General features: G+C 33.9%; 1 protein-coding gene and 1 long non-coding RNA gene across 2 annotated transcripts; one reads left to right on the top strand and one right to left on the bottom strand.

Moving 5' to 3' along the window:
- Positions 1-4,715: 4,715 nt before the first annotated feature.
- On the bottom strand, positions 4,716-8,314 carry LOC25500460 (disease resistance protein RPV1). Its single transcript, XM_013588882.3, has 2 exons — positions 7,757-8,314; positions 4,716-5,487 (listed from the first exon to the last, which is right to left on the bottom strand). Exons 1-2 carry the CDS (start codon positions 8,251-8,253, stop codon positions 4,845-4,847), a joined length of 1,140 nt encoding a protein of 379 aa, XP_013444336.1. The 5' UTR covers positions 8,254-8,314; the 3' UTR covers positions 4,716-4,844.
- On the top strand, positions 5,487-7,164 carry LOC112417242 (uncharacterized). Its single transcript, XR_003007812.2, has 2 exons — positions 5,487-6,326; positions 6,594-7,164. It is a non-coding gene; the product is annotated as an uncharacterized lncRNA (long non-coding RNA).
- Positions 8,315-15,997: the final 7,683 nt, after the last annotated feature.

Here is a 15,997-nt window from a genome sequence, read left to right as displayed (position 1 = left end):
GGTATTCAAAATCATTCAAATTTCGAAGAATTGTTTAATAAACCAGATTTTGATGGATTTTGTGGGATTTTCTAGTGAAATTTTAGCATGAAAAAGTCTTTTATGAAAACATGAGATTTCTTAGGATTGTTTTTTCCTTTTAAGATTTTACTATCTCTCCCTCTCTTTCCTCCCTTCTCTCTTTACTTTCTCTTTTCCTCTCCTCTCTCTCTCTCTCTCTCTCTAGCTCTCCCGTAAAAAACCTCTCTAACTCTCCCGTAAAAAACCTCTCTCTCTCTCTCTCTCTCTCTCTCTGATTCCTTCACTCTCTCTCTCTAGCTCTAGCTCTCCCATAAAAAATAAAATAAATAAAAGAGTCTTTATTGAGATTTTGTGAAAGATAGTGTGTTATGATATTTTTTCAATTATTTTTTAAAATTCATAAAATCCGTTGAAATCTCTTGAAATTCATAAAATCATTTCAAATCCTTTAAAATCTTATGAATTAAATCCATTGAAATCTTTAATAGTCTTTTAAAATCATCAAAGTCGTCAAAATCTTGCAAAGTCTTTTAAAATCCCCAAGACTTTTTTAAACAAAAATTGTCCTTTAAAATCCTAATCCAATACACCCCCTTTAGATAATATAGGCCTAAAAAATGAATAGCAGATTAGCTAGACCTAAGAAAGTAATTGCTTAAGTCGTCAAAATTTTAACCTGACTTACGAAGTTCAATTTTTTTCCTGCATATGTGCATCCCATTTTTTTCCTACGTATATGTAGAATATCCCATACCATTGAGTTGTACTAATTAAAAAATATATGCATGTAAGAGTTTGACCAAAAATACATGCATGTACTAGTCAAAAGAAGTACCAAAGTTCAAAATAAACATGTACTAATTGAAACAAATTCATAGAACTATAATGTGATACCAAAGTGAACATAGCCATTGCACTAGCAGGGTAAAGTTATGACAAAAATGCAAATAGATAAAATTAAATATATGTCGAGGGAGGTTCGAGCGAGAATGACAACAGCGGGTGAGAAGGTTCCGGATAGAGTGAGTTAGCGAGTGAATGACATCGGCGAAAAGGTTTGATGAGGGAGTGGTTCAGTGCACAACAGAGAGAGAAAAACATGTGAGGGAGGTTCGATCTGTGAGGTTCGGATACAGACGGAGGTTCAATGACAGAGGGAGAGGTTCGATCTGTGAGGTTTGATATGTTAAATATATTATGAGTAAGTTTTAATTGTGTATCAGTCATGACCTAATATTTTGGTCGTGAATCTTGGAATTAAAATATTAAGCAAAACTAACACTGTGCTCACACATTTACAACTAGACTCTATTTGGCAAAAATAAGCTATAAGTTAGCTGATAGCTGATAACTTATAGTTGAAAAGTTTGCTTATTAAAAATAATATGTTTGGTAAAATTAGCTGTTGAAGTGGCTGATAAGTATAAAATGACATAAAATGACATTTTTTTTTTTTTTTAATATACATATAGACACACACATTTTTTTGTAATGTATTTATTTTTTAATATTTTTAATTATAGTTAAATATGTTTTTGGTCCCTATAAATATTCAAACTTTTGGTCTTAGTCTCCGTAAAAAAATTCTTCGACCTTTAATCCTAAAAAAAAAAATTCACCGACAATTTTGATCTCTGCTTTATGAATCCCAAAAATAAGAGAAAGGTGGAAACAAAATGTGAGCTAGAATATATAAATTTTACAACGTACAATAGACTAGTTATTTTTTCCTTTAAAAAAAAAAATAGGCTAGTTATTTTTTGTGTGGTGTACAGCAGGTTAGTTATAGCAAAATATAAAGCATTTCCTTAAAAAAAAAAAAAAAAATATGAACATGGGTAGTTCATATTTATTTATTTTAAGGGAAAAAATGGGGCGGTTATAAAGATGAACATGGGTAGTTGTTTAATTAAAAAAATAATTAATTTAAATTAATAGGGTTAAAGTTGGAAGAAAATATAAAAAGCTACCAGCTATAAGCTAAAAAGCTATTTGAAATAGCTTTTCAAAAAACGGTATAAGCTCATGAAAAAAACTTGTTACCAAACACGCCACGTTTTCATCTAACGAGCTTATAAGTTAATTCAACAAACTATAAGCTAACTTTTTTGTGTTACCAAACACAGCCCTAATCACTTTCAATTTCATGCGTGTTCGGAATAGACCTCTATTAAAGGAGGCTTGATCTTTTATTAGAAACAAAGTTGCAATAATCCTAAATTAACATAACAGTAGTCATAAACAATGGGGTACCCGTGCATTGAAGTTCCAGGACTAATATTTTTTTAAGCAATGTTATTTGAACATCAATTTGGTTGACAACTATATTGACACCCATATTTTTACAAAGAAAAGTATGTATTAACACAAAAATCAAAATAATAGAGAAAGAAAGTAAAAATATAATAGAGAAAATTGTCACAAAAATTGTTAGAAAATATATATACAAATATCATTTCTCTATTTTTTTTTCCCTCAAGTAGTGTAAGAGCTAGAATTTCACCCCAAATATAAATTACAATATTTTTATCAATTAAGTTATGCTGATTGGACAAATTGCACTCATTTCTACACATGTTTTAAGATGGTTTATATAAATAAAATTCATTGTTTGATCAGACCAAAATTATAACCAACCTAATTCTTAAAATAAAAATTTAAATGTTAATTATTAAAAATGTAAAACACGTGGCCATAAAATAGTATTTATATTTGATTAATTTATTTTAGAGAAATGATAGGTAGACTCCTTTAATGTGTACACTCTTTTGTACCACTCTAAAAGATTTCAGTTAACTAAATATATATGTCTTTGTGACCACATTTTTTTAATTGCGTGACCACTATTTTTCAAAATTTATTTGGTTAACTAAGTGGAAAAATAGTGGTCACGTGCATTTTAGTTCCATGACCACATTTTTCAACTTCTAAATAGTGGTCACGCAATTGAAAAAATGTAGTCACATATATCATATATTTGGTTAACTGAAATGTTCGAGAATGATACAAAAGGGTGTACACACAAAGGATGTCTACCATTAATGGTGTTCATGAAACATTATCCTTATTTTATTACATCCTAATTAGCTTCTTTAGTGCCATTAATGTTTGATTTATTTAAGCTTACCTCTTGGCATACTCACTTGTGTTAGACTGTTATGAAGAACTTTATTAAAACAACTTATATCATGTTTATAGTTGTTTTTTTTGCTAATTTTTACAAGCATTCTTATAACTTGATTTATACATATTTTATATTGGGTTTTTCTATCATGTGCAAATTTGTACATGTTAAGAAGTTTAAAATAATACTTTTGCATTAGAACTTATACATTTTGTATTATATATAACTTTTTAATAAATGATTGTTGTTTTTCAATAAAAACTTGTTATTTTTAGTTATTTTAACATGTGTAACATATTAGACAAACCCATTTATATTTTGTTATAAAAATAGTTTATACTATAAGCTGCAAATCAAGTTTGTTTATCCAAACAAGTTCTTAGTTTTTTATTGTCTTGACTAACTCAGTTAATTAGTTAGACTGTTTTTCTGTTATGATCAAACCTGGTTTTATCACAGAGAGTCCATCCAACTTGTGTATATAAACCCTCTCATGTATCATTTTCTTATTCATTCATTAACGAAGATATTCATAAAACCAGGCAATAAAAAGAGCTTTCTTCCAAATTTGTATCATCATATCATCATTGCCTTGCTTCTTGTGTTTTGCCAAAGCAGTGCCGTAACTCCCCGTCTGCTTCCGGACGTGTGAAGGGTCAACATGGTACGGGAATAACAACAACATTGTCTTTTTCATTTTTGTGACATTTCATTATTTCAACAAGTTTGTTCAAACACCATGTTGAACTTCTCCGAGAACACGACAAGAAACAAAGTGGAATCCTTGATTGCTTTCAAGAGTTCTGTCCAAACTTCATCTCCTTTTTGGATCCTATAGTCTATGTAGGTCTGGCAATCAGGGGGCGATCTTCCCAGGGACCCCTGGGAGCCATGGTACCCCCTAGATATTCTATATATATTAGATTAGGCATAATATGTATACTAGAACTCAACAAACCACTGGACCAGTTAACAATTATATCCTTATTTTCAAACAACTTAATATATATTTCATACAATTTTGGCACCCCCAATAAAATATTTCAAGATCCGCCACTGCTGGCAATAGCTTCTGCTTCGGCACAAAGCAGCGTGAAGATGGCTTGTGAAACAGGCACGATTGTCTTTGCCTCAAAAGCTGATGAAAACATCATATTTTTTCAAAGCAGCAGCGTGGGAGGAAGAAGAAGCCATAGCCATAGTCATGTACTATGGTATGTATATATGTGGTCTTTCTTTTTTTTCCATATAAATAGAAATAGAATGAGAGATATAAACTCTTGTGAAGGCGTGTGGACCTACTTTACATAATTTACACCTTTTGTTTGTTTATTCAATGGCTTTTCTCCGATAGTCACCTAACAGTTTCTCCACTCGCTTGAGGAAAGATGAAAAATTGGAACACTCAGCTCATTGAGAGGCGTTTACTAATATTTTTGTGTAGAACTTTGAGAGTTTTATTTGTCTCATTATATAGGGGCAAACACTTATGATCAAGGGCACAAATAAATTTAATTTACCTATTATTTAACCTAATCAATTTATATATTTACCTATTAAACTAAGCACGTCCCGACAAAATGTAAACTTCTCAGTTGTTACACAAAAGTTTTCTTAGTACAAACAAACAAAACATTCACATCATCCTGCCGGCCACAAAAATGTAAACTAGTTTTTAGAAATCAAAGGTGACGTGCATTTATATTAATATTAAAATAAAAGTAGACAATATGGAATATACTTCTTTAACATGGCTAAAAAGTTGGAGGGAATTTTGGGAGTTCATCTTCTTAACTTCATAAATTTCGTCAATTCCTCCACTTATCAGCACATGTTTATCCCTAGTCGTCACAATGACTATGCTACCAGGTCCAAGCCAACCACCTCTCACTCCAATCAAGTCTTGCAGAAGTTCAGAGTTATGTACATCATCTAATACAATGAAAGATTTCATATGTCTGAGTCTTCTCTTGATCATGGCTGGGATTACTTTGGGAGTGTCAATACGAAGATCTTCCCCTAGTAACTTGGAAAGAAGTTTGTTGCACGTGTAATTGATTCCATGCTTTTTTGAAACTTCTGTCACCCTTTCTAAGAAGCAATTGCCTTCATATTTGAAAGAGAACCTTTGAAACATAGCAGCAGCAAGAGTTGTCTTACCAGTGCCTCCCATTCCCCAAAGTCCAATGATTTGAACTGTTGTTGAATCAAATTTTATTAAAGATCGAACGGCCCAATAGTTTTCATCAAGTATCAAATTACATGTAAGTTCATCTCTGTACTGGTGATTCAATTTCCCTAATAAAGCTCTGGTAATGTCTTCAATCATGTTAGATTCAGTCCTAACATATTCAAAAAAGTATAAAATATTTAATACGATATATCATGTGAATTTCAATCAAAGGTAAAATCAAATTCTTCATCAGAATCTTTAAATTAAAATATCAGGAAAAACTAAAAAAGTACTCATACATTCACACGAATAACTTTAATTTGTGTGTATGTTCAAAATAAACATATATTGAATTGGGCTTGATCCTTAAGTCTTCTTAAATTAGTTTTATTTATCACATAATTTTTTTTGGTCAAGTAGTCTAGTGGCTAGAGCTCACATAATTTAATTGTGGAGAAGTGGGGTGTCCGGGGTTCGAACTCCGACCCCTGCATATAACATGCAATATCCCAACCAACTGAGCTAAGCTCACGGGATAAATTTAAGTATTATCTAGAATGAAAAGCTACATATGTTGAAAAATCACAAGATGTGATAGGTTTGTATGCAATTAACAAAAAAAAAGTCATTGTGTTAATAAATGAGTAAAAATAGGCAAGCATACAAATAAAAAAAATAAAAAATTTTCCTTGTATGAATATATGAGTAAAAATATAGACATAACTATAAATTACAAAAAATCAGGCCTTCATTATAATATAAATAAAAATATTAGCACATGTATAAATTACCAAAAAAAAAAAAAGGCTATGTTATATCTACTAGCGAAAGAACGGACACTCACGTGAAGCTAGTTAAATAATTTAGGAGATATATACGTGTATCTTGAAATTGTATGTGGTTGAAAGTAATAGTATCTTTTTAAGTCTGTATCGCTTGCGTGGTAGTGGTAAGCTAGTTAAGCACGGTGGTGGGAAAAGTGACAATCTCAGCAAAATCTTTGGAAAGGTATGTTTCTATTCTTTAAATTCATGTAAAATATAACTTCTTATTATTGTGTTGTTTGAGTACAAGCAACAATTTAAGTTTGGGGTTGTGATAACGGAGCATCATATGATATTTTGACTATGTTTTTCAACTTTTTTTTTTTTTTTTGCATTTGAAGAAAAATAAGATGAGATTTGAAGGAGTTGTCAATACTTTGAGGAACATATTGTATTGTTTTCACTCGAGTTGTTGTAATTCACTTTTATCCTATATCATGCAACTTCGTAGGTGTTTTGAGTGTTTTCTAGTGATGCATTATGTAAATCGACAAATCGAGACATCACGTGGGATTAATTAGGATATGAAGTTTAAAGACCAATGGTTCTTAGAAGCTTTTTAAAGACAATACAAGATGAAGAAAATTCATTTCAACTTCATAGGAGTTTTCAGACGGAAGAATGGTAAAAAAAAATGCAAGACTTAGCACGGGAGGGGCTGCCTCATGCGCACCTACGCCTCTCTCATGCGCACATGCGCATCTTTGTCGGCAAAAATTCCCCTTTGCTTGTTTTTCAAGATGGGTCGATAGAAAAAACTTAGTTTTTTTCTCTTAAACCCTAAGTAATCATTTGTTATAAATAGAGACCCTTCACACACTTTTATTCATTCAGAAAACTAACGGTTCAAGGCAAGGATCAAGCATGATGTGCTATGAATATTTAATGATGAGAATGTAATGAGTTATAGTTGAGTTAGTTAATGATTTGTAAATGAAGCGTTGTTTAACTAAGTGTAAATTGTGAAGTGATGTGATTAAATGAAAATGACGATGATATATGATGTTGTTACATGATGATGATTACTTTGTTGATGATGAATTGTTGATGTGTGAATGTATTAATTTGACGATGTGTTGGTGTGTTGTGTGTTTATATTATATGATGAAATGATCATGTAATGATGAACAAAATGAAGTTGTGCATCGAGTATATACTTTGTATCCATGCATTCATAGTCTTGTAATGTTGATGATGTGGGATTAATCAGTAACACACCTATGATTTTATCCTAATAATCTTGATGATGTAAGATCATTCGATAACATACGCTTACAAATCACTCGTTTATAATTTTTTTTAAATAGTACTTGATAAACACATGCTAATCAACTATCAATAACATTATATCATTACATTTGAATTTTTTAATATTAAAAAATGTAAGTCTCACTTAAGATTAGAGTTTTAAATAAGATAATGGGTCTTATAAGACCTCAAAAAAAATTCTCCCCAACAAAGTATCAAAGCTTAAAAGTTTGAGACACCCCATTGATAAAACTTACCATTTCTTATATAATCATCCAGTTCAATTAGAGAACCATGATGAAAACATCGGTATTAAGACAAGTGGATTGATAAAATATAATTTTAATGTATACAAAGACTAAAAACCTGTATGTCGAGGAATGAAAACCAGACAAATTAGCAGCTTGAAAAAGAGCATTCTTCCAATTTTGCATCATCTTATCATCTTGGTTCTCTTGCTTGTGTTTCGCCAATGCACTGCCATAACTCCCGGTCTGCTTCCGCACATGTGAAGGGTCAACATGGTAGAACACAGGAATCACACCAATGTTGTCGTCTTCATTTTTGTTACGGCACTCCATTAGTTCAACAAGTTCATTCAAACACCATGTTGAAGAAGCATAGTTCTCTGAGAACACAACAAGAAACAGAGTTGATTGTTTGATTGCTTTCTCAAGTTCTGGCCAAACTTCATCTCCTTTCTCGATCCTATAGTCTATGTAAGTATGTAAATAGGTTCGGGAAAGAGCAGCGTGAAGATGACTTGTGAAACCAGCGCGAGTATCTTCGCCTCGAAAGCTGATGAAGACATCATATTTCTTCTGAGCAGCACTGTGAGAGGAAGAAGCCAATGACATAGCCATGTTTTAAGATGTATGTGTGTCTTTCTTTCTGGTTCATAGGATAGGAATAGAAATAGAATAGAGATATAAACACTAGTTAAGGCGTGTGGACCCTACTTTAAGATGTATATGTTCAAGGGCTTTTTCGCCGATACTCACCTAACCACTCATTACGCGCTTAAGAAAGAGTCAAAATTGGAACACTCTCACTGAGGCGTTTACTACTATTATTATTGACCCGTAAACTTAGGGGTTTTTTTTGTCTCATATTGGTGCAAGACTTGTATATATGGTGACAAACATAAATATTTTATTGATACTAATAGAAAGACAAACACATTTTATTATTGTATTTCGTTGAACACATATTTAATTAGTTTGTTTTTTTCTTTATAATAAACTAGCAGAAACAGGGAAACACAGACACTGATTGTTCATTATTTTATTAGAGGAAAGCTAGTTTTAGAGCATTGTGAGACAAATGTTTTAAATTGCAAATGCAATGACAATGTCACTAACGATTGAAGTATTGAAGTATTGAGAAGCATGATGGACATGGTGAATTCAACAAACATGAATTAAGGAAGAGTGTTAAGAATAATTCAGTTTGTTGTATGTTTTAGTTAGTTAGAATGTTTGTTGTAGAAGTTGTTTTAGGAAGTTAGCTTGAACAACAAGTAACTTGCATAGCAAGTAATAGAGGCTATAAGTAGCTAAGCCATCATGTATATTTGTAATAGAGATTTTCCAAAATAATATACAAGTTCAATTTCCCTCATAAACTGTTAAAATAGCTGGAAGTTATGTGAAGTTAGTTAAGGTAGTTAGACTAGAGTTTAGCTATCAAGTTAAAAATCATGGAATCATAGGGAGAAAAGTCATAGATGTAAGCAAGATAGCAAGCATAAGAGTACTCATGAGGGAGATACTCAAAGTAACTCATTGTAGAAATGAATAGATTGATAAAAGATGATGAATGAGTACAATAGTTTTCCTATATATAGAGATTAGTTTGAGTAACTAACTCCAACTAACTTCTAACTAAGCTACTAACTCTAGTTTAGCTATCAACTAACTATAGTTGATTACTAACTCTAGTCTAACTACTTTAACTAACTTCACATAACTTCCAGCTATTTTAACATAAACTATCTAATTTCTTCTCTCTTCCCTTCTCTATTCCTTCCCAAATTTCACAAATCAAACCCTTTCTTCCAACACTCTCATATGATTGATCTATGAAACACTCGATTTCTATTATTCCTTTTCAACCACACCAAGCTATGACCTATATAATCTAAAAGATTCATGTATATTTGAAGAGATTCAAAAAACAAGGAAGGGTTAAGGACAACTATAATCAAATCTATCCCAAAATGTTCTTTACTCACCATGTTGAACATCAATTTTGGCCTACGATCTAAAGTATAGTTGAAGAGATTCAATCAGAAATTTAAAAGGGCTTTCGTGGCTATGCCTAACTAATGAGGAATAATATGCTCAATTTTTGTTCAGAATATTTTAATTTTTTAATAAAAAATTCATATCATAGAGTAACATTATACAAAACAGCTTTATGTTCAAATTTATTTTAGAAAAAGTTTGTTTTTGATATGGGAGAAGAAAAAAATTCTTTTAGCGTAAAAAAAAAAAGGGTTAATAGTGCTTTAACCCTCTGTAATATAGGTCATTTTCGGTTTTCCACCCTGTAAAATTTTTTGTTTGGTTTTCGTCCTTGTAATTTGAAGATTTCTGGTTTTGGACCTTCATGAATTTTGACTGTACAAAATCGACGATATGACAGGGGGCTAAATCGAAATTCGCTCAAATTAACTGCGGGGTAAACCAAAATTTTCTCAAATTTTTGGGGCATAAATCGAAATTTTCTCAAATTACAAGGGGCGAAATTTTCCATGAAGGTCCAAAACCAAAAAATATTCAAATTACAAGGACGAAAACTAAACAAAAAATTTTACAGGGTGGAAAACTGAAAATGACCTATATTACAGGGGGGTAAAGCACTATTAACCCAAAAAAATATATGCAAATTTTTTTGAAGCAATAGAATGAGTGAATCTTGAAATTTTTATTTCAAGGAAAGGATTTTAAGCTAACCCTTAAAAATTATTTTTGCTTCAAACAAAAAAAAAAAGTAATGGAAGAAGAAATCAATCAATTAAAAGATATTTATTGTTTTGTTATTTTCTGATGATAAGTGTTTGTTATACCCTGTTTTTGGACCTAAAAATACTGGGTCCAATTTCATTTCAAACTTTGTCAATTATCAAATTTCAACTGCACAGTTCAAATTGTCTCTGCCTCGCAGTATTTTCAATCACAATTTTACCTATGTTTTTCTTGCATAAAACCTTTCGAAATGTCTTTACTTGTCTTTTAAGTCATTCAAAAGTGTCTCTGAATCATTACATTGCTTTTTCTACAGTTTATTTCAAAATTTGCGAAAAGTCGTACAGAAGGGTATTTTGGTCATTTCCTGCAGTGGGACCCATTTTCATCCTTGTGACTGTCTCTGAGTCTTTTCAGATTGATTTTTTAACATTTCATCAGTAAACCTTGTTAAATTCATTTCAAACTTGCATCTGAGTCAGTGTCAAGTCAATTTGAATCTGTTTAGGTCATTTTTAGCCCTAGGGGCATTTTGGTCATTTCACACAAAATTTCGGCATAGAGAGGTTACTTTGAAGTACCTCATTTAAGCCATTGGTTCGTTTTAGTCCTTTTGTTGATTTTATTTTAGGTTTCACTTTACGTTTTGTCAGGTTACCAATTTTATTTCAATTTTATTTTTATTTTGCATTTTGGTCCTCAAAGAGGTCCAAAATTGCTTTTCAATCCATAACCTTTTTTAAAAAAAATTACATTTCAGTCCCATTTTTTTTTAATTTCGCGTTTTAGTCCTTTTTGTTAATTGCAGTTTAGTCCTCAAGTTCTTTGTTTTTGCAGAAAGGTCCAGAAGCCAAATTTGCCAGGGCTGAGCAATTCAGTCCTTTTAACAGGTGTCGCATTTCTATTGGTTCCAATGAACACATGTCAGCTATAAAAGGTGTACAGTGCCACAAAGATCCATTAACTACACGCCAACTCATAAACACAATTCTAACTTTCTCTCTCTCAGCAATTGAATCAAAACAGAAAATTTCTCAGAATTTCTCAAGAACACCAAGAACACAAAACCCTAACCGTTTCCAGAAACCCTAAAATTCATCAGAATCAGCAATTTTTGGATCAATTCTCAGAGATTCTGTGGAATCTTCATCACTGAATTGATCGTTTCTCTGCAATTCCAAACGCGAGCTCGCATTGAAGCAAGCTCAAGCGTTGATCACAGAGAGAAGATCAGAAGAGAGAAAGCAAGTTCAAGCGCATAATCACAGAGAAAGAATCGGAGAAGATGAAGGGATTGAGCCAGTGAATCACCGATTTATTTTCGGTCCAAAGAACAAGCAGAAGAATCAAAAATCATCAAGAACAGAATCAAGATTTCCGAAGGATCTCGTAAAACCTCCAATCAAAACTTCAGGTAAAAACTCAGAATTCCTTTTCAAAAGTAATATCATAGTTTAACCTGTAAAATCGCGTGAACAAACAGAATCCAGAGGTTTCCAGAATTAAAAACTAAAACCAAACCGTAAAACACCAAAATCTAGATCCATAAGGATCCAAGATTTGTAAGCAAGAACAAGCGCCAGAGAGGTAGCGAACGCAGAATCAGTGTAGATCTTAGGGTTTCAAAAGTTTCTTTCAAAAAATTTGAAAACCTAAAAAATATTTTCAAAACCGTAACAAAAATGTAGATCTACAAAGATTCAAGCCTTGCATGTGATTTCCGGTTTTAGATTCTTGTTTAGGGTTTAAAGGCGAGTTGATTGATGTAGAAATCTTGAAGTTCTGGTAAGTTTAGAGGTCGCCGGAAACTGGAGATCTCACCGGAGAAGATGAAGATTCCGGCGGACCTATGAAGGTTCCGGCCAGATCTTCATCTTCCCCGGCCGTTCATCCATGAATCCGGCGGAGGAAGAGAGAGAAGCTCTGAGAGAAGAGAGAGAAAGGATTTGTAAAATGAAAAAAACCGGTGCTAGTGTGTTTTTATAGGCAACTGAACCGGACCGGTTCAAGACCGGTCCAATCCCTTCAATCCTGAGCGTTGGATCTAGGGTTTCCCTCCCTGGATCAATCCAACGCTCCCTGTGCATCCGGATCCTGTGGTTTTGGGCTTGGGCTTTATTCTTTTTTTTTTTCTACGTTTTTGTTTTTTTCTTGCTATTTGCACTGTTTTTCTTGCTATCTGAACCTGTTGCTTGCTCACATTTTTTTACAAAAAAATTCCTAAAAATCCTAGTTGTTTCTTGATATATTTTTGGTATTTCTATGGTGTTTTGCATGTAAAAAAAAATGGTAAAACGGCATGAATTAATTCCCATGTGTTTTTACACTTTTGGTATTCTTTTGGTTATGTTTTTGTTCTTGACACTTTGATATGTGACATGGATGAATGATACCCAATATTGTGATGAATATGCCTCTGGTCATGTGCCCTTTTTGCTGTTTTTGGATATGATTTTGTAAATTTCTTGTTTTGCAAGCAACAAGTGTTTGTCTTAAGGAATAAAGTGTCAAATTTCTCTATGAATTTGGTGTGATACTTTGCTTGCATGTGTCTCTATTAATTTCATGTCATGGCTTGAAACAAAATCTCTTTCAAAATTGCCATGATGTGAGAATTATGGGTCACAAGCACATTTAGGTATCATATCAAATTTTTTAGGTTTTTTACCACTTTATTACTTTCTTTTTGCCATTCCTATACAATTTCTTTTTGTTTATTTCCTACTATTTTGTGCTTTATGATTACTAACCATTTCATTTCATGTGCCATACATTTCATAGCATTTCACTATCTCCTCCACTTTCTTTAGCTTAGCATTTATTTTTGCAAGTTTTAATTCATTCGGTGATGTAATTTGTTATCATTGGTTTGTAGCTTGGCAAAGAGGCCATAGAATGTATTTAGGCAATTTTTGTAATATGGACTATGGACACTATGGCGCACCGGCACACACACACTCACCCTAGATGTATGCCTAGGATTGCATGTGTAGATGTATGGCTAGGATTGCATGGTTAGATGAATGCTTAGGTCTAAACACTTAGAGAAAATCCAACTTTTTCCAAAAATATGCAAACAAATTCGCTTCAAATATTTTTCATAAAAAATGGAGTCAAAACTCCAACAATTTTTCACCTTTTATTTTCTTAATAAAATTCTCAACTAAATCTAATCATTTAGACTTTTTTGCAAAATCACTAAACAAATCTCCACTTTTTCATACTCTAATGCTCATGAAGCCTCTCAATCCCCTTCTTCAAAATCATTTTCAAAATTTAAAATCAAACAATTAAAACCAAAAAACAACAAGTCTTTTTTTTAGCAAGAACTACGCCGGTTTTGATCCCGTAAAACGGTACGTAGGCAAGGGACTTTAACCCCTCCAAGCCGAAATAAAATCAAATTCTACTTCTTCTCACCCCCATTCTTCACTCAAATAAAACTTCTTTTCTTTCAATAAGTAGGCGATAAAAATGAAGCGTAGAAATAAGCTTAGGAGAACGGTTCTTATGGAGTACCATAATCGCTCCGGGTGCCTAACACCTTCCCTTAGCGAAAACGACCCCCGAACTTCGAATCTAAGGGTTTTTTCTCAATTTTGCCCTTCCCAAGAAAAAATAGAGAATATCAACGGTCAAAAGGTTCAAGTCCAATTAATGGCTTGGCACCCAAAAACCATGATAACAGAAATGGCGACTTCACTGGGGATTATTTTTTTAGCGGGTCGCGCCTAGTTTTCCTTAGTTTATATTTACGCTTTGTTTTATTGCTTACATATATGAATACTTGTTTATTTTCATTTGACGTGTGGGGTGAGAATATCAAAAGTCCTACACCCGGGCTGAGTGAACTTATGTTTAGGTAGAGATATAATCGACAATTCGATCCGGGGGTTGCCTCGTGTATTGGATTATGCGATCAATCTCACATAGCTGAAGCATTTTGAAGGTGATATTGTCGGCGTGTGTTGTCATGCTTAGGCACTTCACTTTCAATTGTTCGACGAAGCTATGAACCGTAGTTACCAAACCCATCCTAGCCTTTTTAGGACGTAGTGCGGTGGCTAAATTGAGTGTTGTCTCAAACTTTAGTCGTCACGCGATACTACACTCAAACTAGACCTTCTCACAAATAATCATGGAACGGGTGTCGTCCTGTACTACCATGATATATGTGAGAGAGGTTGCAGTTTGGGAACCGTGTTAGAACCTTGGTTACTACTACCCAAAGCCTTAGTTCACCGGACGCCGTGTCCATTCGTGGCCCTGTTACTTTGAATCTCAACCCACCTTGTTCTTTGTAACTAAACAACACAATCATGCATACATGCATTCATGCATAAACATTTTTCATGCATTCATCGAAGGGCTTAAACAAATGGAAATTTTTGTAAATAATCACAGGTATGAAGAAGACTAAGTGCTACAAGTTCAAGGAAGTGGATTTGGTCAGTTTAAGAGAGTTGGCACTCAAGGTCAAGAGTCAAACAGGGTTCCGACTCCGGTATGGGGGATTGCTTACTTTGCTCCGAACCGATGTGGAAGAGAAGCTAGTGCACACTCTAGTGCAATTTTATGATCCGAGCTTCCGTTGCTTCACTTTCCCGGACTTCCAGTTGGTTCCTACTCTCGAGGCTTACTCCAATCTAGTGGGTTTACCTATAGCCGAGAAGACGCCTTTCACCGGTCCCGGGACTTCTCTTACTCCTCTGATTATTGCTAAGGATCTCTACCTCAAGACTTCTGATGTCTCCAACCATCTTATTACCAAGTCTCACATCCGTGGGTTCACTTCAAAGTATCTTCTTGAGCAGGCTAATCTCAGTACTACTTGTCAGGATACACTCGAGGCTATTCTTGCTTTGCTTATCTACGGGCTCATTCTCTTTCCGAACCTCGACAACTTCGTGGACATGAATGCTATCGAGATCTTCCATTCCAAGAACCCGGTTCCTACTTTGCTAGCAGATACCTACCACGCCATTCATGACAAGACTCTCAAAGGCCGTGGGTATATTCTTTGCTGCATATCTCTTTTGTATAGGTGGTTTATTTCGCACCTTCCGAGTTCCTTCCATGACAACTCGGAGAACTGGTCCTACTCGCAGCGGATTATGGCCCTCACTCCTAATGAGGTCGTCTGGCTCACTCCTGCCGCTCAGGTGAAGGAAATCATTATGGGTTGTGGGGACTTTCTCAATGTACCTCTTCTTGGTACTCGTGGAGGAATTAACTACAACCCCGAGCTTGCTATGAGACAGTTTGGTTTCCCTATGAAGTCGAAGCCCATCAATCTTGCTACATCTCCAGAGTTCTTCTTCTACACGAATGCTCCTACCGGACAAAGGAAAGCTTTCATGGATGCTTGGTCCAAGGTTCGAAGGAAGAGTGTGAAGCATCTAGGTGTGAGATCTGGTGTCGCTCATGAGGCCTATACTCAGTGGGTGATAGATCGAGCTGAGGAGATTGGTATGCCTTATCCAGCTATGAGATACGTGTCTTCATCTGCTCCATCTATGCCTCTACCTCTACTCCCCACGACTCAGGATATGTATCAGGAGCATCTAGCTATGGAGAGTCGTGAGAAGCAAGTGTGGAAAGCTCGGTACAATTAAGCTGAGAATCTAATCATGACTTT

The sequence above is a fragment of the Medicago truncatula genome, chromosome 8, assembly GCF_003473485.1.
Source record: "Medicago truncatula cultivar Jemalong A17 chromosome 8, MtrunA17r5.0-ANR, whole genome shotgun sequence".
NCBI classification, from domain to species: domain Eukaryota; kingdom Viridiplantae; phylum Streptophyta; class Magnoliopsida; order Fabales; family Fabaceae; genus Medicago; species Medicago truncatula.
This window is presented reverse-complemented; position numbering and strand designations above follow the sequence as displayed.